At 57.9% G+C, this 22,142-nt stretch overlaps 3 protein-coding genes and 1 long non-coding RNA gene across 10 annotated transcripts; 2 read left to right on the forward strand and 2 right to left on the reverse strand.

The window, feature by feature from the left end:
• Positions 1–9: 9 nt before the first annotated feature.
• On the reverse strand, positions 10–8,807 carry MATCAP1 (microtubule associated tyrosine carboxypeptidase 1). 5 transcript variants are annotated; one of them, XM_060288325.1, is made up of 7 exons: positions 8,661–8,807; positions 4,413–5,038; positions 4,188–4,331; positions 3,774–3,906; positions 2,552–2,857; positions 2,350–2,447; positions 10–1,328 (listed from the first exon to the last, which is right to left on the reverse strand). In XM_060288325.1, the coding sequence occupies exons 2-7, from the start codon at positions 4,980–4,982 to the stop codon at positions 1,161–1,163; spliced, it is 1,419 nt and encodes a 472-aa protein (XP_060144308.1). In that variant the 5' UTR covers positions 4,983–5,038; positions 8,661–8,807; the 3' UTR covers positions 10–1,160. The 5 variants fall into 5 exon arrangements, with proteins under 5 accessions (XP_060144308.1, XP_060144310.1, XP_060144309.1 ...); XM_060288327.1 differs by having other exon boundaries at positions 8,673–8,776; XM_060288326.1 differs by lacking the exon at positions 8,661–8,807 and adding an exon at positions 8,460–8,622.
• On the forward strand, positions 7,544–15,340 carry LOC138842421 (uncharacterized). The gene is made up of 3 exons (XR_011376921.1): positions 7,544–8,399; positions 12,361–12,484; positions 14,162–15,340. It is a non-coding gene; the product is annotated as an uncharacterized lncRNA (long non-coding RNA).
• EXOC3L1 (exocyst complex component 3 like 1) lies at positions 8,160–13,335 on the reverse strand. The gene is made up of 14 exons (XM_030863708.3): positions 13,195–13,335; positions 12,847–12,993; positions 12,460–12,635; positions 12,159–12,378; positions 11,003–11,615; positions 10,806–10,923; positions 10,545–10,670; positions 10,345–10,445; positions 10,032–10,142; positions 9,157–9,286; positions 8,913–9,035; positions 8,673–8,828; positions 8,460–8,584; positions 8,160–8,386 (listed from the first exon to the last, which is right to left on the reverse strand). Exons 1-14 carry the CDS (start codon positions 13,304–13,306, stop codon positions 8,197–8,199), a joined length of 2,448 nt encoding a protein of 815 aa, XP_030719568.3. The 5' UTR covers positions 13,307–13,335; the 3' UTR covers positions 8,160–8,196.
• Positions 15,341–15,385: 45 nt separating the features above from the next.
• On the forward strand, positions 15,386–21,903 carry E2F4 (E2F transcription factor 4). 3 transcript variants are annotated; one of them, XM_030863699.2, is made up of 10 exons: positions 15,386–15,520; positions 15,937–16,046; positions 16,188–16,349; positions 16,671–16,714; positions 17,423–17,484; positions 17,709–18,006; positions 18,501–18,698; positions 20,568–20,615; positions 20,828–20,872; positions 20,976–21,903. In XM_030863699.2, exons 1-10 carry the CDS (start codon positions 15,386–15,388, stop codon positions 21,089–21,091), a joined length of 1,218 nt encoding a protein of 405 aa, XP_030719559.1. In that variant the 3' UTR covers positions 21,092–21,903. The 3 variants fall into 3 exon arrangements, with proteins under 3 accessions (XP_030719559.1, XP_060144312.1, XP_060144311.1); XM_060288329.2 differs by having other exon boundaries at positions 20,568–20,872; positions 20,976–21,080; XM_060288328.1 differs by lacking the exon at positions 20,976–21,903 and having other exon boundaries at positions 20,568–20,956.
• Positions 21,904–22,142: the final 239 nt, after the last annotated feature.

Here is a 22,142-nt window from a genome sequence, read left to right on the forward strand (position 1 = left end):
ATTGTTTTAATTGGCTTCTCTCAGGACTGGGAGCTCAGGGAGGGTTGTGACCAGTTAACTGGCACACAGAAGGCGCTCTATACATATTCACTGACTAAATGAATAAGGACTTTGCAGCTGTGTTTCCAAGTTTTCAGATGGGAAAACTAAGGCCAAGGGAGGGAGTAGGACAGGGTCAACCTCACACAGCTGAGTCTGAGATGAAACTGGAAGCAACAGTTATCTTGGCACCTCTCCTGGTCTAGGAGGGGCTCAGAACTAGGAACGAGGGGCCTGCCCCTCAGGCTTAATTGTGGCTGCTGCCAGGCTATGCCAACCTCTGCCAGAGACCAGCTGTGAGGGTGTGGGCAAAGACAGGGACAGTAGAGGCCAGTGCAGGGGATGAAGGCAGGGCCAGGTGAGCTCTTAGCTTGATTCGCAAGGGGGGTGTGTGTGTGTGTGTGTGCGTGCGTGCGTGCGTGCGTGTGTGTGGAGCTAGGAACAATTGGTGCCTTCCAGAGGAGCCCTGTTCCCTCCATCAAACCTTCAGAAACTGCTGCGTCCCAGCCCCAGTAAGTAGAGCACATAAATAAGGAATAAATACATGACAGTGGGAGGGGCAAAATGCTGGAAAGCACACCCCAGCCCAGCTGGGTCTCTACTACCAGGATCCCTGCTCCTTGAGTCTGTGTGAAAGCCAGGACCTCAGGCTCAGGCAGTCACCCCCAGAAGAAGGGAGATCCCCACCAGGACCCAGTGAGAGGTAGACAGCATGAAAGCTGAAGGAGCACCAAGGGGCCAGGTGGGGGAGGAAAGGACTGGAGTATGCAGACACCCAAAGCCATCTCGTGCAAGAACAAGTTTCTACTCCCAAGCCACCCCCTCATCCCCATCCAGCTTCCCTCCTGCCCCCAGGCTTTTCCTCTGCTCAAAAGGCAGCTGGAGACAGGAGGGCAGATTTAGTTTGCCTGACATGCTGCTGTTGGCCTTCAGGGTCCCGGGAGGCTAGCAAGGGGCACAAACTCTCTGCTGTTGCCTCTCCTCCCTCCTGAAATGCTTCTGCCCTCCCCATTCCCCAAGAAACACGCAGGCTGTGGAAGCACAGAGCAGCCAGCTTCATGTTCTGGGGGCTGATCTGGAGCCCTCTTTCCAGGGCCCCTGCCTGTAGCCCTCAAGCAGTATCAGTCATCAGGCAGCAGGCGGCCCAGCTCTGCCTCATCCAGCCGGTTGGTGGTCATGATGTGCTCCAGCTGCTGCCGGTAGCGTGCTAAGTCCTGCATGAAGTGGGGCACCCGGGTTTTGTCCAGCACCCCATGGGGCCGAAGGTGATCTACATCCTCATAGGACACCTGCAGGAAGAAAGCTGGGCCTCAGGAGTAGGCAGGGTGCCCTGGCTTTCAGGCAGCTGGTCCCAGCTCTCTTGCAATGGCCCATAGCCCTTTGCTCCTGCAACTCCTCCCTCTCCCCTCCTGATCCACTCCCAATGTTATGTACCCTGAGGCTCAGGCCTGGGTGTTTGCTCTTTCTCTCAACACCTTGTTTTATCATCTACGTCCCACAACCTCACTCCTGTCTCCAGTCCAGCTTCCCCCCTCACCTCCAAACCTGGGTATCCAATTGCCTTCTGAACGCCTTCCCCAGGATATCCTTCAGGCACCTCAGACTCCCCATATCCAGCATTACTGGGTGCCAGCCTATGCCATCCCCACCCTCCTCACAGCCCCCTAGGTCACATTCCAGGTGGGCGCGTAGTATCTGTCACCCTCCCACTCAGAGTGGCCACTGAGTTAAAAAGATCCACTCTGAAGATCTCTCCAGCTTGCTGCTTCCCCTCCATCTGCACGGCCACTGCTGGGTTATGCCAGACCACCGTCGAGTCTGCAGAAGTGATTGGAAAGGCCTCCTCCTTTTCCCCCTGCACTCCCTTCCCTAGGCCTCTCCTCCCATATGACAGAGGGAGCCTTCTAAGGCAAACCATCTGTGCCACTCTTCTGCTCAAAGCTCCTAGGATTCCCCATTGCTTTGGATGAAATTCGACTTCCTCAGCCTGGCACAAATACCCAGCGCCAAGGACTTGTTCCCTGGCCATTTCTCCAGCCTCCTTCCCCAGGCCTTCCTGACTGCTCCCTTGGCCTGGAATGCTCTCACCTCCTTTGAAGTGCAGTGTCTACACACACACCTGTGGGCTGGCTCAAGCACCTATATTGGCTGCCAGACTGTCATTTCACCTCCTGTGCTCACCTCCACCCACGCTCCCCCCATCAGAGAGGCCTGGCACCCAGTCCTCAGTTGAGTTCCAATCAGAGGCTCAGGGAATACCGCAGTGATGGGGAGAGCTGGCTGGGCCCTCGAAGGCCCGTGGTCCCTCACCTTGCCCAGCGAGGTCAGCAGCGGGAAATCGATGGTCTGGCGATGCCGCAGAATGCGCACGATGCCATCCAGGTACACCTGATCCTTGCTGAAGCAGCCTGTGGACACGGGAGGGCCGTGAGCCCTAGGCCCAAAGCCCCACCTGAACCCCCCCCGCAGCCCTGCCACAGATCAGGACACTCCCCACTGCACAGGCGCCCACCGGGCAGCGAGGTGTCAGTCTGGCCGCGCTTGGCGCGCACGCAGTACTCCCAGCGCACGTCGGCGTCCTGCACGTAGCGCGCCAGGTCCTGGAACAGCTGGCGGAAGGACATGTGCGCGGCGCGGTGGATGGTGTAGTAGAGCAACGCGGCGCGCCACAGGAAGGGCTGCTTGCGGAACAGCACACTGTGCAGGCTGGCCAGGCCCTCCTCGGTGGGGTTCGCTGGCCGCAGCCCATACTGCAGCCGGCCCTCGGCGCTGTGCCACGGCTGCCGCGCGTTGTTCACGCCCCGCAGGTAGTGGGTACCTGTGGGGTGGGCGAGGGAGAGGCTGCGCTGGGCCGCACATCCAAGGGACCCTCCTGCCCAGCCTGGGTCCTGGTCTGCCCAGCTGGACCTCTAGCCAGCGACTCACATATCCTTATGCCTCTAAACCTAGGCTCTTACACAAGTCCCCTCCACCCCAAACTCAAACTCACCCAACCCCAGGCAGCACGAAGACTCTCCTCAGGTGAACTCACACCCAAGGATCCAGAGTCTCACATACATGAACCCTCCCTCACCCGTCCAGGGCTACACACACCCACACAAACTCTCCCAAACTCACACTGCCCCCCAACCCCCAGAGAGGTGCAGGAACTCACACACTACCCCAGCCCCACACCCTGCATGCCCATATCATGCTGGTGTCCCCAGCAAAAACCACCTTTTGCCCAGAGCAACAGGATTCTTGATGAGGAGGGACAGACAGAAAAGAATAGTAATTAGTGTCCCATGCTCGCTTTTCCAGGCTGGCCCCAGCCCCTCCTAAACCCAGCTCTGTGTGTTTTCAGCTAATTCCATTCCCAGGATCTGAACTTCCACCCACCGGGGAGGGCCTGCATGTTGGCTGGGCTTGTGGGACCCTTAGGGCTCTCCCTCTGGCCTGTCTGGGCCTCAGCAGTCTTGCCCCACTGTCAAGGGAAATCATAGAGGAAGTAGAGGGAGGAAAAGATACCCAGAAGGAACAAGAAATGAGGGTGAGCCCAGAGAGTGGGCTGGCATGTTCTGGCCTATGTCTGTGAGCCAGAGGAAGGAGGTAGCTGCTCCTGAAGGGAAGGGGCCCATCCTCCGGAGGGAAGGGGAAGAAAGAGAGGGGGTGGGGTTACTGGAGACCCTCACTGCCCCCCCTTGTCCCAGCCCCCTCTCACCCCTACCCGCCCACCCGCCTACCCACACCCTGACCTATCTCGTGCCGCAGCATGCCCTCCAACCAATACTGGCGGGCTCCAGTCAGGTTGATGGCCAATGTTGGTCGGCTGTTCTCCACCATCATCACTGCCTGGGACAGCAGGTCCTCACTCAGCTGCACCACAACCTGCAGGCGGCAGAGCCCTGAGCCATGGCCACCAGCCCAGGGGCCAGTGTGCAGGTGGGCCCACTGATGCCACAAGGCAGCCAGGCTGGACACCTGGCCACAACACCTACCCTTCCCCACCACTGCCTGGAGCCAGCTCCCACCTTACCGGGGCAGGGGCAGGGGCAGGGCTTGCCCGAGGTCACTAGCTCCATCAGTGTCGAGCTGGGCCTGGCATTGCCCACTCAGCAGCCTGGTTTGGAGCATGTGGAAAGGGGGCCTCGCAGGCAGGGCGAACTCACCTCCCCAGCGCAGCCCTCCTTCTGCATGTATTTGCGCACAATGGACCAGATCTGGCACTTGGTCAGCAGCTGGCCCCCAGTCGCAGCCTCAAAGCGTTCATAGGTACCAAACTTCTCCAGGACAGCCTCAATGATGCCAACCGCCTGCACAAAGGGCCACAGTGGCAGGTCAGGCCAGGCCTCTCAGGTGGTAGGGCCAGGGTGAGGTGGGCAGTCTGGACTGACCTGATGGAGGAACTGTCCAGAGGCCTCACTGTACTTCCCCAGCACAGCCGTAGGCATGGGCTCCTGATACTCGAACTGTGGGTTGTAGGTGTAATGGGACTGGAAGAACTTGTCCCGCTCACGGTCCATGTTGGTTGGCCGCAGGGCCACCAACATGCAGGGGCTCTTGCTGGCACCACGGCCTGCACCCTTGCGAGTCTTAGCAATGTGAGGCAGGGAGGCCGCAGGCCGCAGGGTGCCCCCACCTGGGTCCCGTCCCTGTCCAGGTGGCGCCCGACCCTGGGTGCTGCCCCCCCGCCGGCCAATACTGTTTACGGTGTAGGTGCTCTCACTGCGACGCATGTGGCCACGGTGGCCCAAGTGCAGCTCTGAGAAGGGCTGCGGCTCAGGCCGGGGCCGCAGGGCTGAGCGGACTGAGAGAGCCAGGGGCAAGGCCAGGGACCGAGGCCAGGGGTACAGTGCTGTCCCATCTCGGTCTGAGGGCCTCAGCCTGTGGCCCAAGGATGAGGGACTGGATGGCGGGCTGGGGGGTGCCTGCTCATACACCTGAGCCCCTGAGTCCAGCACCATTCTGTCCTGGTGGTCACATCCAGCTGGGTCACTCCAACTCCCCACACGGTCGACTTCTGGAGACACAGAAAGGCATGTGGAGACCAGCATGAGTGGGTGTGGCCTGAGGACCAGCAGGCCTTGTGCTCCATCCACACTGCCCTTGCTGGGCCTTTGGTGGGCCCAGGACCTGACGCCAGGTTCTAACCTGACCCCTCACCTCCACCCTAGTGTCCATCCCCTCCAGCAGGCTCACCCAAGCAAGCTGGACTGGGGGAAAGCAGGAGGAAGAGTCTCATACACCCAGCTAGATGGTGGTTACTCAAATCCCCTTAGACTGTGAGCTTCTGAGAGCAAGGCCTAAGCCCCTATTCATGATTCTTCTAATCCCTGTGCTCAGCGCCCACCCAGACTGGGAGTTTGGTACAGTGTAGCCTCAGCTGCCAGGATGACAGGTGAGGGGGTCTCACTACCTTCTACCTGCCTTCTACCTATGGCATTTTCTCAGTCTCACCCCGCCCCTCCCTCCTGGCTCCATCCACTTCCTCCAGCCCATTGGGATTGGGCCTCAGTCAGTTTGAATGCCTGCAGGCCCCTTGCTTATGCTAGTCCCTCCACCTGGAATGCTCTCTCTCCCGGGGCCATCTGCTCAAATCCAAATTAGAATCAGCTTTTGGTGAGCAGAGGGAAACTTCAGCAAATCCAAGCCAATCCCTGGTCTGTCCCCTAGAGTCATCTTTCTAGTGGTCATCCAAGGCCAGTGTCAGGACACTCACCCCTGACTCTACCAGGGCTCAGTCCAACCCAGTCTCTCCCCAGAGACTGACTGAAGGCTCCAGCCTCCAAACTCTCCTGCCTGCTCAGGGACATAATTCCAGCATTCCTCTCCTTTCCTACATCTCCTGCACCATCAATCTCTTCCTCTCTACTGGATTCTTCCCATCAGTATAAACACATGTTGTTATTTCTCCATCTTAAAAAACAAAACAAAACCCTCACTAGACCCCACACGCTTCCAGCTCCACTGCATCTCCCTCCAGCGGTTTCCTAGGGCAACACAACACCTCAAGTCGTCTATACTCAGTCTCCAATCCCTTCTTTCCTGTTCTCTCTTCAATTTCGCTTCAAGTGGGGGCTTTTGTCCCCCACTCTCTATCAAAACTGATCTGACCAAGGTCACCAATGATCTTCGTATTGATCAGCAGAATTTGACAAATTTAATGACTTCATCTTGGCTTGGCCATGTTCTCCACTCGGTTCCCAAATACACTGGAACATGGTTCTCCCACCTCACTGGCTGTTTGTTCTTGGTCTTACTTGCTGGTAATCCCTATCTTTCTGACCTCTTGACACTATAATGTCCAGAACTTGGAAAATTCTCTCCTCTTCTCCGTTTATGCTCACTCCCTAGGTGATCTCATCCACTCTCATGGTTTTAAATATGTCAGCCCAAACTTCTTCCATGAACTTCAGACTAGTGTTGCCAGTTCTCCGTTCAACATCTTTACTTGAACGTCTAACTGAACATGTCCCCCGTCTGGAGTGCTTTCCCCTCATATAACTGCAGGGGTCACTCTCACTTTCCTCAGATTTCTGTACAAATATCTTTTTAGAAAAGCTTCCCTAACACACCCTCTATAAAATAAACCTACCCTAGACACTCTCCACCACAACCTCCCCTTCTCCACAATATTGTCCTATGATGCAGTTATCACCATCTGAAGTACAGTACAAGTGAGCTTATCTGTTTTCTCCTTTTAAGTGTTCACAGCTGTGTCCCCAGAACAGTTGCTTAATAAAGGAATGAAACCAAGAGGCTTTGTCCTTCTCAGAACTGGAATCATCCCTGCACTTTGCTTCCCCATCTAGTTCTGATCCCCTCCCCCTCCTCCCGGCACTCTGCCTAGTGACAAGCTGCTGGAAAAGATTTCAGGCCTCAGGCTTCCCTCCCCTGAACTAACTATACACTTTTCTGGATTCCTCACTGGTCTCTGGGGCCTCTGCTTGTACTAATCCCCTTCATCTCCACTTCTTTCATTTGACCTACCTCTTTGCAATTACCAGAATATGCCTGTTTCTTTCATGTCTCAGGTCCTTCTGCCAAGAATGCCCTCCCAATGTCTCCCCATGGCAAACTCCTTAACCATTCTTCAGGACTTGGTTTAGGCCTCACTTCCTCCGGGAAGCCTTCCCAGCGTCTTAGAGGTTCCCAGTGCCCAGGCGGCTTCTTTACCATCCTAGGCTGTCACTGTTGGAGCCTAGGTCCGTGTCCCCCCATCATCCCCTGAACTCCCTGAGGGCAGGGACGGGTCCGATTCACCCCCATGACCAAAGTAGCCAGCTCTAGATGCAGACTGAATGAAAGATGGTTGTGGGAGGAGCCCAGGCTGAAGGCGGAGTCTGGTGATAAATGAGAGGGTGTGGCCTGAGCCAATAAGAAACTCCGGGAGAGGATAACGTGGAAGAGGAGCCAATGGGGACTGGGAGATCGAGGAGGGGCGTGACCTCCAGCCAATAAGAGGCGGGGGATGGGGCAAAGGGAGTGCCCAATGGAGGGCGGGGCCGGAGGACAATGGAGCGGGGTTCCCTGGTGGATGAGGAGGGGTCGCGTCGAACGCCTTCTCGGCCTCTCGGGGGTGGGGGGATTCCGTCCGCGTGCCGCGCCCCCACCTGTTCAATTCTCTTCTCGCCGCCGCCGTTCCCACTCCGCAACCCCGGCCGCCGGCTGCCCAGCCCTCGGGAGCCGACACTGGTGACGCACGCACTCGGGCGCGCGCACGCTCAGACGAAGGCGCGCGGATTCACGTCAATCTCCGCGGCCTCAAGCGCCCGAGGACATGGCTGGGGGTGGGGCCAGGCAGAGCCGGAGGGGGTCCACCATCGGGTCACGCCCCTGGGTGGGGTGTTGTCTTAAGCCCGCCCCCTCCGCCTCCATAGTTGGAGTCAGCAGTCGCGCGGGAGACGCGAGCTCGCTGCTGGCGCATGGACACGTGGGGATGTAGTCCGCATACAGCGGCGGGAGCCCGGGTGCTTGGAAAGCAGCCCATATACAGGTCTGATGCCGGGATAGGTGGGGCGCAGACGTATTTCAGAACTAGAGACAGGATACCTTAGGTATGTCACTGCACTTGGAACCCCTGACCTTCGCGGGGACTTTTATTTCTATCCCCCCTTCTCCAACGCACACAATTCAGGCGTGCGGGGGCCGTGGCTTTATTCTGGGGGCAGCCGAGGGTCAGGCACAGGACCCCGAGGGGAGGCAGGAGGACAGCGGGGGTGCAGGTGCTGGCACGAGGCTGAAGAGTGCGCGTCCACCCGCTGGGGGCGAGGGCTGCGGGCAGGCCTGCAGAGAGCTGAGTGCGGCCAGGCGCTGCTCTCGGGACACGTCCCCGCGCAGGTCCAAGAGGGCGGAGACATGATCCTCGCTATGGAGTACAGGTGCGTAAGCCCCGCCCAGCCCCCCCGGGTCCCTCCTCCCTTCCCAGCCGGTCTTCGCACCTCACGTCGGGAAATTGTTGCCGCAAGCCTGCCACCTCGAGACCAAGCAGCGTGGGGTCGCGGAGGTTCAGCAGCTCCCTCAAGGCGAGCAGCACTGGCGCGCACTGAACGCTCTCCTCCAGGCCCTGAACACGTCGGGGTTGGTCTCTCTCCAGCCCTCGGCCCCTACCCAACCACTGAGACTCCCGCCCATCTGCTCACCCAGATTCTCACCAAACCGAGGAAAAGCTCCCGAAGCTGGGCGGCATCGTGCCGCAGGCGCTCGGCCGCCTGGGTCCGCTCGTCAGCACCGCGGCACACTAGGCGGCCTTGCATCAGCGCACGTAGGTACTGCAGCACCACGGTACGCTCCGCCTCAGCCAGCAGCAGCTGCGGGGAGCACGATCAAATGGTTCCAGGACGCTTTTCCCATGGGCGCTTTCCCCCCTCCCCAGCCTTCCCCCGCAAACGCACCTGGACCGCAGGATCCCGCACGTGTCGGAAGTCCTGGCAGAAGCTCGCGGTCCGCTCGCACACGTCATCCAGCAGCTCTGGGCTCGACAGCCACCGGCGAGAGGGCAGAGCAGCGAATAGGGGCTGGAGCGGAGGTCAGAGACGCGGCTGGAGGGACGATTCAGATCCGGCATTCCCCGCAGAGACCCCCCCATGCATACGCTGTATCTCCTTCTCCCACCCCCATCTCCGTCTGAAGCCTCACCTGTAGCTCCGCCAGCAGCGCCTCCAACACCAGGCGGCAGATCCTCCTCTGCAACTCGTCCAGCGCTGCCTCCACCGGAGCCAAGGCCCCTGGAGCCACCCAGTCGGGCTGCAGGACGGACACGGAGGAGCTGGACCGACCAAAAGTACGGCTTCAGGACCAAGGCCAAGGCCCGAGAGGCCCTCCGTTGTCTAGCCACTCGGGCGCCACCTAGTGCCGCAAGTGTGTTCCGTGAGGGGGCAAGAAGGGCGGCTCCCTGCACTTCTGAAAGTCTGGGCCACGGATTGAGGATGGGAGTGGTGGGCTCAGCGACCTAGAAGGGACATAGGCCAGCTGCACCTGCCTCTAATTCGCGGTGTGACCTTGGGCAAGTCATGTCTTTCAGTTTCTGTTTCAGTAAGGGGAGAGAGTTAATCCCAGTCAGGAGGGAGTCAAAATCATCGTTAATTTGTTTGTCCTCTCTGCCCCCACCCCAAAGAACATGAGACCCAAGAGGAAGGGAATGTTTTTGTTTCGTTCACAGCTGTAATGCCAGGCATAACCTGGCACAGAGTAGGGCCTTGATAAATATTTGTTGAATGAATGAATAATTGACACTGTGTGCCAGGTACTGTGGTAGGTACATTTTATGTTATCTCATGTGATTCTCAGAATGTCCATTATTACCCATATACTACTGATGACAAAAGCAAGATTCAGAAAGATTAGGTAACTGGCCCAAGGTCACACAGCTAGTAATTAGTAGAACTAGGATAGGAACCCCAGGGCTATGTGAGTCCAAAATTCCGAAAGGCCTAGTGTGAGCTGGGTCCATACCTAATAGGTGTTCAGTCAGGGGTTAGTGAAGGTGGGGTTCGGCGGGGGCCTCCTGGTACCTGAGTGCTGATTGGTGGTTGAGGGTGGCCAGTAGGTAGGGCACGTAATGAGGGGCCGTTGCTTCCCCCCTGAGGTGGTCTCGGGAGAATCGGATCAGAGCATCACTGAAGCTGCAAAGGGCAGAGGCAGCTCCTGTATCTGCTGTCACTCTGTGCAACCCCAGTCCTTGGTACTCTGGCCCCACCTCCAAGATACCCAAGGCCCTGTTTTGAAGGAGCCCTTTTCCACAGGTGTGTCTTATCACTCAGAGCCCCTTAGCGCTGCCCCAGGATCAGGGCCAGGGGTTGGGAGTGGGTCAGTGCCTTGGCAGACCTCCTTAGGAATGCGCTCAGTTCTGACAGTGCCATGCCATGCACCCGCCGCTGCAGTGACTCACTGACCATTCTGGTCACGCGAATGTTCTCTTCCAGGATCTACAGGCAGGGATGGGCAGCCATCAGCAGAGTCCTAGTCCTGCCCTCTTTCCCTTTCCCTATGAGAGCTGCCCCCCTGCCTTGCCACTTTTCACCCACCTGCAGCACGATGGCTGGCATTGGTGAGTGGTAGAAGCCAGATGGGTCTGTGTCAGGCTCCTGCTCTCGGCCCCACTCAGCTACATCCCCGTCCAGTGCCTTCTGCAGCCACTGGGCCACACTTGCCTGGGGAAAGGGGCAAGGTGCAGCAGTATGTAGCAGGGCACTGACCCTGCTAGAGACAGGTGGACATGCGACTCCACAGATACAGGCCCACAGCTGGTCGCAGAGCTGCTCTGAACCCAGGCCCCAACTACTCACCTGGACTTTGGCCACAAATATTGCCTCCAACTGCTCGATGTTCTCCAGGGTCAGGAGGGGCTCCAGATCAGACACATCAGCCTCGGGCCCTAATTCCAGGCTCCCCATCATTTCTGGCCTAGACATGGGTAGCCCAGTGTTACATTGAGCCTCCAGCCTTTGATGAACCCACTTCCCATTGCCCCAGGGACACTGACCCCAGGTACACATGCAGTGCCCAATGCAGCAAGGTGAAGGCATCGGCAGCTTCCAGCTGAGGCCCTTCCAGGAGTTGCTGCAGGCAGCGGCGCAGGCCGCTGTGCAGGGTGTGGGCCCACAGCCGGACCACGTTGTAGTGTGGTGGGCAGCAGGGTGCTACCAGTGCCTCAGCCGCGGCCAACTCTGCTGGTAGAGCCACCCGCAGAGCCTCCAGCCACTCTGCTAGTGCCCCTGGCCCAGGCTGCAGAGGTGTCCCAAAGTGGATCTGCTCCAAGCCCTCCTGTAGTGCCCGCAGACAGCGCTGCCGCCAGTCCCGGGCAGCCTGCTCCAGGGAGGTTGTGCGCCCAGCGTCCACTTCGGCCACACGCATAGCAGCCACCAGCAGGGCTGGATCCTCCCGTGCCAGCCGCCCTGCAGCCCCTGCAGCCGCCTCCACAGCCTGGCCCAGAGCCTCAGCCAGAGGGCCCAGCCCCTCGAACACTGGCAACTCCAGGCCCCCGAGAGGTGCCCACGTCTCCTCTTGTAGCTGCTCCAGTTCCCGAAGGCTCACATATGCCTCCAAGAGTCGCTGGGCATCAATCAGGGTCTGTGTGTGGGCCAATGCAGCAGGCACTAAGCAGGGAGAAGAGGCAGCCCTGGGTCTCAGCCTTCCCACCTGTGCAGTGGGTATAGCAGTAGATGCTGAGGCCCTGGGGCTGGGGTGATGTGTAAAATATTTAATTATCAGTACAGTAGAGCATTGGTCAATCTGAAAGGACCCAGGGAAGGGCCTACATGGTGGGCCAGGGGTAAACCCTTGAGCTGATGGAACATGAGGAAGTCAGGGATCTTGGAGGGAAGGCAGGGAGGAACTGCGGGGAACATACAAGTGGCTATTCATCCACCCCGTTAGGGAAATAGTTTAGTAAATTAACAGCCAGGTTGGCCAGAGCCACTTGGTGTCAGTCCTGACTCAGACATCCCATGCTTGGGAACCCCAGAATGAACTAATATGCACCCTTTCTTCATATGCCATTTGAAGCCTGAGTTACTGTCTGGGAGGTCGCCCACGTGTCCATCCATGCAATCTCCCACTGGCGCCCCAGGCCCTTGATCAGTGATGGTGTTTGTCGACCACCTGTCGGAGGACTGCGGCCTAGGGCCCTACACACTCACCAGCTCGCAGCCGGGGCAGCAGCTGAGACATGGCCTGCAGTTGCTTGTGTTGCACAACCTGCTCCCGCAGGGGTTCTAGGGTCTGTGCAGCCTCAGCCATACCCCAGAGCAACCCATGAGCCTGGCCCAGGGCTTCGCGGGCTCCCTGCACCGCCTCAAGGGCCCAGGCCAGCTGCCGCACACCGGTCTTCACACCCTCCAGGTATGACTGCACCACCGACTGTGGGAGAGAGGCAGCCAGTGAGGCCTGGCCAGTCCTGCAGCCCGCCCTCAGCACTCCTGCCTCCTGCCTGATGCCCACCTTGATGCGTGCTTCCAGGGAACAGGTACGCTGCACCTCGCGGCTACGGTACTGGCCGAGCCTGGCCAGCTGCTCTGGCCGGTAGAAGATGCCCGAGGCCCACTTGAGTGCTGCACCCCGGGCCAGCTGCTCCGCCCTCTCCTGCTCCGGCCACTCAGGCCCTGGGCAGGAAGAGCCTGGGCAGCCGCGTCAGTTGGGCAGGGCCTGCAGGAAGTGGCTGCCAAATCTGCTCCCCTTCCTACCCCTCGGCCTGTCCCCCAGGGCAGTCCACTCCTCTCCCTGCCCTCCCTATAGAGCTCCAGCCAGACCTGGCAGGGAGGACCAACCCCACCATCCCCATCTTTCTTGCCACCATCCCCCCCTCAGCCCACCCAGAAGGGCTCATACCAGGGGGAAGTGCGGGCTGCATTTTGTCCCTGGCTGCTGAGTCCATGGCTGGTGGAGCCGGAGCGGAGGTAGGAATAGGGGCGAAGGTCCAGGTTAGAGCAAGTAGAGTGGGAGCGCCTCTGAGCTGCAGCCTCCGTCTAGGCCCCACTGAGAAGGAGGAAGGTTCTTGCCCAGCCCCCTCCGGAAATGAGAGGGAGGTGGGTGTGATGGGAAGGAACCTGAGACACCTTTGCCTGCCGGGTTTCTCAGTTTTGCCCCTCAGATGCAAGTGAAACAGGGTAGGCATGGGCCTCCACTGGACACCGCTCCTGCTCTGAGTTGCAGAGGACAGTTTGATATGGAACTCACCAGGCTTGGCCAGGCGTCCAGTTCTCCCTCCTCCACAGATAGCCTTGGCCTTGAGGATGGCCCTCTCCCCTGGCCTTCTTGGCAGAGCTGGGTACTCCCACCACTGGCTCATGAGACCCACACCTCAGCATGCAGCAAGAGACTTCCTCTCCCCAAGGAAGCCTCTGTCCCACCTCTCTGCCCAGGAGCTCCCTCCTCCCTCCAAGGTCCCGCCCTCTCCAAGGCCACATGCAGAAAGGAAGGAAGCTGAGTCTCTGGTACTTTATTCCCAACAGGAAAGAGCATCTGCACTGTGGGACAGAGTGGGGAGGGCTGGGCGCCACTTCCTCGCGGGGAGGGGGGGTGTACTCCCTGTGATCATTGAGACTTGAGCAGCCTATGCAGGATCTGTTGTGCTCAGGATACAGACATGAACTAGATGGCCCCAACCTGGATGGAGAGCGAGGTGTGCAAATATGGGTGTAGGCAACATCACAGTGTGACAACTGTGTTGACGGGCCCTTCAGAGGTGGGTGTGCCTCTGCACAGGAGCAAGAGATGACAGGCTGTCGTGAAGACGGTGTGTGGTAGGTGATCGCAGAGATGGGTGGAAGGGCTATGAAAGCTATGTTTGTCTTGGGAGTTAAAGGGAGCCATGGAAGGGACTACTAGGTAGTAATAATGTAGTGGACACTGGCTACTACCCGAATCCACCCTTCAGGACAAAGATACTTGTTCCCCCAGCTGCCAGAAATGTAGGCTGCTGAGGTCTCACAGCTGAGTCTCTCAGTCAATGTTAGGGTATAAAGGCCAGGTACCCTTGCCTTGGAAGGCCTTGGAAGAGTCACCCCAGTTTCAGAGCTCCGAGTAGGATGGGCCAAGTTCTCTGTTTTAAAGATTTTTAAAAAAAATAAATTTGCTTATTTTATTTATTTATTTATTTTTGCGGTACGCGGGCCTCTCACTGTTGTGGCCTCTCCCGTTGCAGAGCACAAGCTCCGGATGCGCAGGCTCAGCGGCCATGGCTCACGGTCCCAGGCGCTCCGCGGCATGTGGGATCTTCCCGGACCAGGGCACGAACCCGCGTCCCCTGCATCGGCAGGCGGACTCTAAACCACTGCGCCACCAGGGAAGCCCAAGAGTTTTTTGATGTGGACCATTTTTAAAGTCTCTATTGAATTTGTTACAATATTGCTTCTGTTTTACGTTTTGGTATTTTGGCCGTGAGGCATGTGGGATCTTAGCTCCCTGACCAGGGATCGAACCCACACCCCCTGCATTGCAAGACGAAGTCTTAACCACTGGACGGCCAGGGAAGTCTCTGAGGCCTCTATTTTAACTGCATAGCAGTTTAATTCTCCTCTCTGCCCGATTCTGCCTGTCTTACTCCTTTACAAGTGTGGCTTCTCAGTAAACTTCTTGCAGGCACATCCCTGTTTCCCAAACAACTTGACCTAAAGTAAACAATAATAAATAATGACAATGTTAAAAATAACGAAATGATACTAGCAAACACACAGTCCTCCCACATGCCAGGAACAGCTCTAAGCGCTTTACATATATTTACACATAGGTAAACATGTTTGCACTGGTTGAAAAGTGGTTATAATCCCATGGCCTCTGAGCACTGCAGTGTGGAGATAAGAGAAAGATGAGGCTGGGGTCAGGGAAAGAGAGTGGGGATGGAGACAAGTGGACAAGCTAGATGTAGTTAGTGCTTGCTGTTTGGCAGGAAGTGAAGGACAGCAATAGGATGGGTGATCCCAAGACAGTGTGGCAGCCTTTAGGAGCAGGTTTGGGGAAACACACTGGGTTCATCAGGCAGCACAGTCTCCTCTCCTGAGATGAGGGTTGGGGTAGAGTTAGTGGAGTTGGGGCAGGTTGGCCAGCCCGTAAGGTTCCAGTGGCTCCTCCTTCCCTGCTGCCGGGCCTGCCCAAAGACTTCCTCCACATCCTTCCTTAACAACGCTGGTCTCCGGGGATCCTGGGGTTATTTTCGTCCTCTTCGGCGGTTGGACAATTGTTGATGGTCCCCGAAGTTTTTCGGCTGTGTTCGCAGAGATGAATTGTGCTGGATTCCCTGGGAGGGTGCTGAGCGGAAGCGGAAGCAGCGATGCTGGCGCCGGCGGCCTGGAGGCCAGGAACGGAAGCGGAAGTGGCGGCGGCGCCGGCCTGGCCTGGCCTGGCTGAGGGGAGGTGGCGGGAGGGCGCTATGGCGGAGGCCGGGCCACAGGCGCCGCCGCCCCCGGGCACCCCAAGCCGGCACGAGAAGAGTTTGGGACTTCTCACTACCAAGTTCGTGTCGCTTCTGCAGGAGGCAAAGGACGGCGTGCTTGACCTCAAGCTGGTGAGGCCCGGGCTAAGGGGCGACAGGGGGGATGGTGGACCAGGCCTGGGCCGGTAGCGGGAACCCCCGGGGCGGCCCAGCTGAGCCCTCAGAACAGGCCGCCATCCATGTGCTTTCTCACAGGAGGGAGGCCGGGAGCTGTTTCATTCATTCGGCCGAGGCCATTGGGCGTCAGCTATGTGCCAGGCTTGGGGCTGCAGGTGTTGGTCCTCGTGGCCCTCCCCGGCAGGTGTGGGGAGAAGAGCATCAGAACATCAGCTCAGGCGGCGCCAGGCCTCTTCCCGCCCCACAGTCCCGAGCTGCTGTAGTGCCTGGGAGGAGGGTTGGAATCAAGGCCACCCCCTTTTCAGATTACTCCAGACTAAGTCTCACCTGAGAGTGGGGCTGAGCATTCCCCACTCTCTTCTGCCTGCCAGGCAGCTGACACCCTAGCTGTTCGCCAGAAGCGGCGGATTTATGACATTACTAACGTGCTGGAAGGTATCGGGCTGATCGAGAAAAAATCCAAGAATAGCATCCAGTGGAAGTGAGTGGGGGCACCAGGGAGGGCAACGGGATCTCCTACCCAGAAGCGTCAGGGGTGTGGGGTGGAGGGTGCAAGAGAGAGCAGGGGCCGTGGGACCCAGAGTTCCTGGCAGCCCCTCTCAGCTCCACTCCCCGGGCTCAGGGGCGTGGGGCCTGGCTGCAATACCCGGGAGATCGCGGACAAGCTGATTGAGCTCAAGGCAGAGATCGAGGAGCTGCAGCAGCGAGAGCAAGAACTAGACCAGCACAAGGTGTGGGTGCAGCAGAGCATCCGGAACGTCACAGAGGATGTGCAGAACAGCTGATATCCTCCTGGCAGTCCCTGCTCCAGGGGAGTGGGCGAGGGGCCCTCTAGTCCAGCTGGGTTTGCTTGTGGTCCACTAGTCCCTATCCCTCTTGGGAGGATGGTCCTACAGCTCCTGGCCAGGTTCCAGCCTCAGGCTCCCTCCTCAGAGCCTCTCGCCCACCAGTCTTGGACTGTGATCCCTCCCCATGTAGACCCCAGGCCTCAGGACTTTCTTTGAGAGCATATATGTCAGACCTCTGCTGGAGAGCTGGGTCTTCTCTGTGGTCAGCCATCTGTCGCCACGGGCAGGGCATCAGCCGTTCTCCTTAACCCCCACACCTTGGCCTACGTGACTCATGAGGACATCTGCAGATGCTTTGCTGGTGAGCAGAGCCTGGGTAGGGGGAGATGGGGGTGGGGATGGGTTGAGCCACAGCCCTGAGCAGTGGACTCAGTGCCCAAGAGATTTCTGTCTCTTAAGAGGGTTCCTGGGGCCCGCCCAAAGAAGAACCAGACAGGGTAAGTCCTGGGTTTGAGGGTCACTGGGACCCTATGGAGGCTAACCATACTGAGAGGGTACAAGAATCCTGGGCTGGGTCCCTGGGTCAATCCCTACCTGCATCGTCCCCTAGGTTTGGCTTCTCACGTGTGACAGAAGCATACAAGGGAGAACGTGTGTTTGCATGTTCATGTATGCTTGTATGCAGGGGGCAACGGTGCCCACTTCCAATCTACAGTTAGTTTAGTTGCCTTGTAGGTACAGGAACTGTTTCTTGTTCATCTTGCCTCTTCCAGTCTGGTTCAGGGGAAGGGATGTTGGCCTTGGCTAGAACATCTACATTTGGGGAGCAGCCCCGTCAATCAAGTGAGGTGCCCATGGCCAGCAATCTTTTGCTCTATGTGTCTGAACCCAGATTTTCTGATTGCTGACCCCTGGGCTCTTAGGAGGAGAAAAGCTTTAGTTCTCTGCCCCAGCCTACTGTCCAGCCCCTCAGAGACCATGATCTCCTTCCTTACTCTAAGGGATAGGCACTCCATTCTCAGTTCAGATTGATCCCGTGGGCCTTGATCCATCCTCCTTGTCATCCTAGGAGACACCCTCCTTGCCATCCGGGCCCCATCGGGCACCAGCCTGGAGGTGCCCATCCCAGAGGTGGGTGCTCAGCCCAGCCATGTGGGGTTGGTTGAGGGCGGGTGCTGGCTGTGGAGCCCGATAAGTCCCGGGTGGGGCAGGTAGGGGGAGGCCTGGGGTTTGAGGTTATCTAGGAGAACGGGCAGCCTAGGGTGGGAGAGGACACTGGCCCTTGCCCAGGGTCAGGCAGGAGCCGGGCCTGCTTCCAATTCCACCTGTCCTCCACCCCACACCCTCACCGGTAGGGCCTCAATGGGCAGAAGAAGTACCAGATTCACCTGAAGAGCATAAGTGGCCCCATCGAGGTGCTGCTGGTGAACAAAGAGGCATGGAGCTCACCACCTGTGGCGGTGCCTGTGCCGCCACCCGAAGATCTGCTCCAGAGCCCACCTGCTGTCTCTACCCCTCCGCCTCTGCCCAAGCCTGCTCTGGTCCCGCCCCAAGATGCCTCACGCCCAAGCAGTCCCCAGGTGACCACCCCCAACCCTGTTCCCGGCAGCACCGAAGCCCAGGGGGTGGCCGGTCCAGCCGCTGAGCTCACAGGTGAGGCACAATGGCGTGGTGGTGATGGGGTGATTTCTGGGGCCCAAGAGGCAATACCTCTGTGTGATGGAATGCTGTACTCAGAGTGGAAGGGACCCTGTGGTGTTCTTTCTCCTGCTCCCCCATCCCACAGGCCTCTCCTTGCTAGTGCAGCGAATGGCCCTTGTTAACAGGGAAGTTGTGACTGTGTGAAGGGGCATTAGTGGTGGCAGTTTTCCCCCAGATCTGCCAGTGTCACAGTTGCCCTGGCAGCCCCTCTTGAAGTGTGGTCACAGGGGCCATGTCCGTGAGTCTCCCTCCTGCAGGCTTCATGCCCTTGTCTCCTTCAGTGACTGATTTTCACATTACCTTTTTGGGAGTGATGGGCAGTGCCTAACTTTCCTTGGGCCTAGTAACTAGGGTGCTAATCATCCTGGCTGTGGCTTCTAGCAGGGCCAGCTTCAATACCCTGCTTCCTGTCCCCAAGTGACTGGGTTTGGGGGATGTGGTTGCAGTGAGTGCTATCCCTGGAACCGATAACAAGGACGGTGGTGAGCTCAGCTCCCTCCCGCTAGGCCTGACAGCACTGGACACCCGGCCGCTGCAGTCCTCTGCCCTGTTGGACAGCAGCAGCAGCAGCAGCAGCAATAGCAGTTCATCCGGACCCAACCCTTCTACCTCCTTTGAGCCCATCAAGGCAGACCCCACAGGTGGTGAGTACTTGTCCCCTTGGCAGCAGTGAGAACCCAGCCTCAGACAGTCCTAGGTCAGAAACAGAGTTGGGCTTGGAACCCAACTCTCCTATCTCCTCAGCCAAAGCTGGCCAGCCCCCTGCCATCAACCAGAGCTCTGCCAGCCAAGGTGAGGAGCCTGGCCTCTGGCTTGGTGCTGGTGCCCCTTTGCCCCCTTCCTGGGCTGACACAGAACTCCCTGGCCCTCCCTCAAGCCCTGCCTGCCACCCCTTGGACCCTGGTCTCAAGGAAGGTGTGAATGCTCTCCTGGGGAACGGGCTGTGGTATGGCCCTCAGGCTCCAAAGGTGGGCAGTATGTTCTTAGGAGAGGTGGTGTCATCTGCCGGGTGTCTCCTCTCCATCTTGTGACTTGAGTGTTTGCTTTTTCCAGGACTCATTCTCCTCGGCCCTCAAGCACTGCTAAGTCTCTCCTCGTTAAATGACACTTCATCGCCTGTGTCTCTCTCTTTCTTCTTCCCTATATCCTCTGTGTTTGGACTCCTTGATAAAGTCATCTCCATTCTACTCCATACCCTGGTCTCCTAGTCAGCCTTCGGGTTGCGGCAGTCAGGACCCCAAACCCCCACCCCATGCTACACCAGTGCTACTCTTGATAAGTTGCCCAGCTCTGACAGCCAGCTCCAGCAGGTTTCTGGCCAATTTGCTCTGGTGCTCTCCTGCTCTGTGTTGATGCTCTTTTTTCTCCTTTGGCATTAATGATGTCAGCTCTTGGTTCTTCTCCCTTAATTGGCTTCTTCTTCTGACCTCTCCCTGGCATGGCTTTAAATCTGGTTTCCCAGATCTCTGGCTCATTCCAAACCTGTGGAGGGCCCCAGTTCTGGGTAGATGAATCCCAGCCTCCATCTTGCCTAGGCCTTTTGCCTGAACTTTACCTCTTGTGTCCACGTGCCTTCCTCTGCACATCCAGTGGGCACTTCATTCCCATGTGTCCTCAACTGAAACTTGGATTTCCACCTTTGTGCATACCCGACCACTGGCCCTAGTCACCCAGGCCTGACACCTGGGGTCAACTCCAGCTCTATCTCCTCCTCCCTCCTTGTCCTGCTCCCCACCCTACATCAGCTTAGTGAGTTCTCTTGCAGACATCCCCCATGGATGGCCTCATGTATCCTAACACTCAGGATCACTGCCAGCCACCTCTATCCTAAGTTCTTCAGCATCTTCTTCACCCCGACTGACAAGAATCTGTTTGAAACACAGCCTGACTGGCATTTCTCTGTTTACAAAATTACCTTTAACAGCTCCCAAAGGTCTGCTGGATAAAACCAGAGCCCCTAAACCTGGCATATGAAATCCCTCGTGATCCAGCTCCAGCACTCCTTTCCTCTGTTTCCCATGTGTGTCCTCCTGGTTAGACCTTTGTAGCAGTGTCATCACCCTGTAGCACTATCCCCTATTTAAGAGTGCCTCCTCCTCTGCCAGGTGACTGGCCTGGGCTGTGGTCTCTGAGCCTGGCACCAAGTAGGTGCTTAGCAAGGGCAGGGATGGACAGGACATCCTCTGTCAGACAGGGCATCCTGCATCAGACAGAGTATCCTCCATCAGACAGGGTATGTACTCTGAGCTTAGAAATGGAGAGGGTGTGCTGCCCTTCTGCCAAACCACTGAGTTAGAAGGGCTGTACCGATTACCTACAGTGGTCCTTTGGCACCGAGGAATTCAGGTCTGGTAGGGGAGACTTGCAGACAGTGCCGGCTTGGTCTGGTGCAGGGCCTACATCTCAGCTGTGTGGAGCCCCTGGGTGGGTGATAAAGGATCTGGGGAAGTGGGGGCTAGAGTGGGACCAGGCTGGATCTCTGTGCCCTTGAGCATGGCTTTCTTGTCTTTCAGTTCTGGAGCTCCCCAAAGAGCTGTCAGAAATCTTTGATCCCACTCGAGGTAGGGCTGTGTTCTTCCCTGGGGCTGGGGTGAGGGGCACAGCTCATTGGGTGTTAGGGCCGTTTTCTTGCCCTTCTGAGGACCTTATGATTGTGCCCGGTACCTGGGCAAAGGGTAAAGTTCCTGATGGTGGCTGGGTGGTCCCCTTCATGGGCTTTGGTGGGTGGAGAGGCAGGAGCCAGAATGTAACTGAGCTCTCGCTCCATCCCCAGAGTGCATGAGCTCAGAGCTCTTGGAGGAGCTGATGTCCTCAGAAGGTAGGTGGCCCAGGCAGGTGGGGGGTGAGTGTGTGTGGGCAGGGTTTGGGTGGCTGCTGGGTGGGGTCTTGGCCCTGGGGCCTCAGCCTGTTGCTCTCTGCAGTGTTTGCACCCCTCCTCCGCCTTTCTCCACCCCCTGGAGACCACGATTACATCTACAACCTGGATGAGAGTGAAGGTGTCTGTGACCTCTTTGATGTGCCTGTTCTCAACCTCTGACTGACAGGGGCATGCCCTTTGTGGCTGGGACACAGACTGTCTAACCTGGGGGCTGCCTGGGGACCTCCCCCCACCCCACCCCTACACAGCTTGAGAGCCGTAGACTCCTGGCTTCCCCAGCCTTCCCTCACTGCACAGTTCTGGCCACAAGTCCCACTCCTGCACCAACACCTGTTCTGTGCTGGGAGAGCAGGGGAAAGGGGCTTAGCCCTCTCCACTGTGGAGCCAAAGTGTTTGCCACTCCTTTTTGGAGGCCTTCCCCTACCTGGTAGCCTCCCCCGGCCCTCCCAGAGTTCAGTTTCAGCTGCCACCCAGTGGCACAGATCCAAGGACCCTCCATCACCCTCCTTAGGGCAGCGCGTCCAGCCCCACTGCCCTGTACCTGCCAGCCCCTCCCCCTCCAGGAGGAAGCATGGGGTGGGGCTGGGCACTTGCCAGCACCTAGCCTAGCCTCCTTCACTTCTCCCCACGCGGATCACACAGCTCCTTCTGTACCGCTCGTGTGCTCCCTTTTTGCTGGACCCTTGGCCCTGAGAACCTGTTGGGGCGGGCAGGTTGCTAACAGGAGGAATGGAGATCTCTAGCTAGGAATCTGGTCGGGAGAGTCCCTGAGGATTGGCCCGGCCTCCCTCTGCCCCACAGTCCCCCTCTTGTTTATTCATTTATCCTCATTTAGAGCCATTTGCAGAGATTTAGAAAGATTTGCAGTAACGAATGGATTCCTATATAAAGATTATTTTTATACTTTTTGCAACAAAAGGAAATTGTAATATTTGTACAGTGTCCAAATGAATAAAGACCATGCCTAAGGCTGTCTTTGATCTGGTTCTTTCAGGGATCCTCCCTGGGACTGTGCTGGATTGGTGGTGGGAACGGGCGGGTCAACTTTCTGGAAAAGGTGTGGCGGTGCTGACAGCCCGCCCTCCCCACCCCCACCTGCCGCACCTTGGGGCGGGGCGGGGCCGCCTCTGCGGGGCGGGGCGGGGCAGGCACCCTCCTACCCTCCTACCCCCGGGACTCCAACCCGGAACTAGCCTCCGCTCTGGCTCCC

Source organism: Globicephala melas, chromosome 19, assembly GCF_963455315.2.
Source record: "Globicephala melas chromosome 19, mGloMel1.2, whole genome shotgun sequence".
In the NCBI taxonomy this organism is placed as follows: domain Eukaryota; kingdom Metazoa; phylum Chordata; class Mammalia; order Artiodactyla; family Delphinidae; genus Globicephala; species Globicephala melas.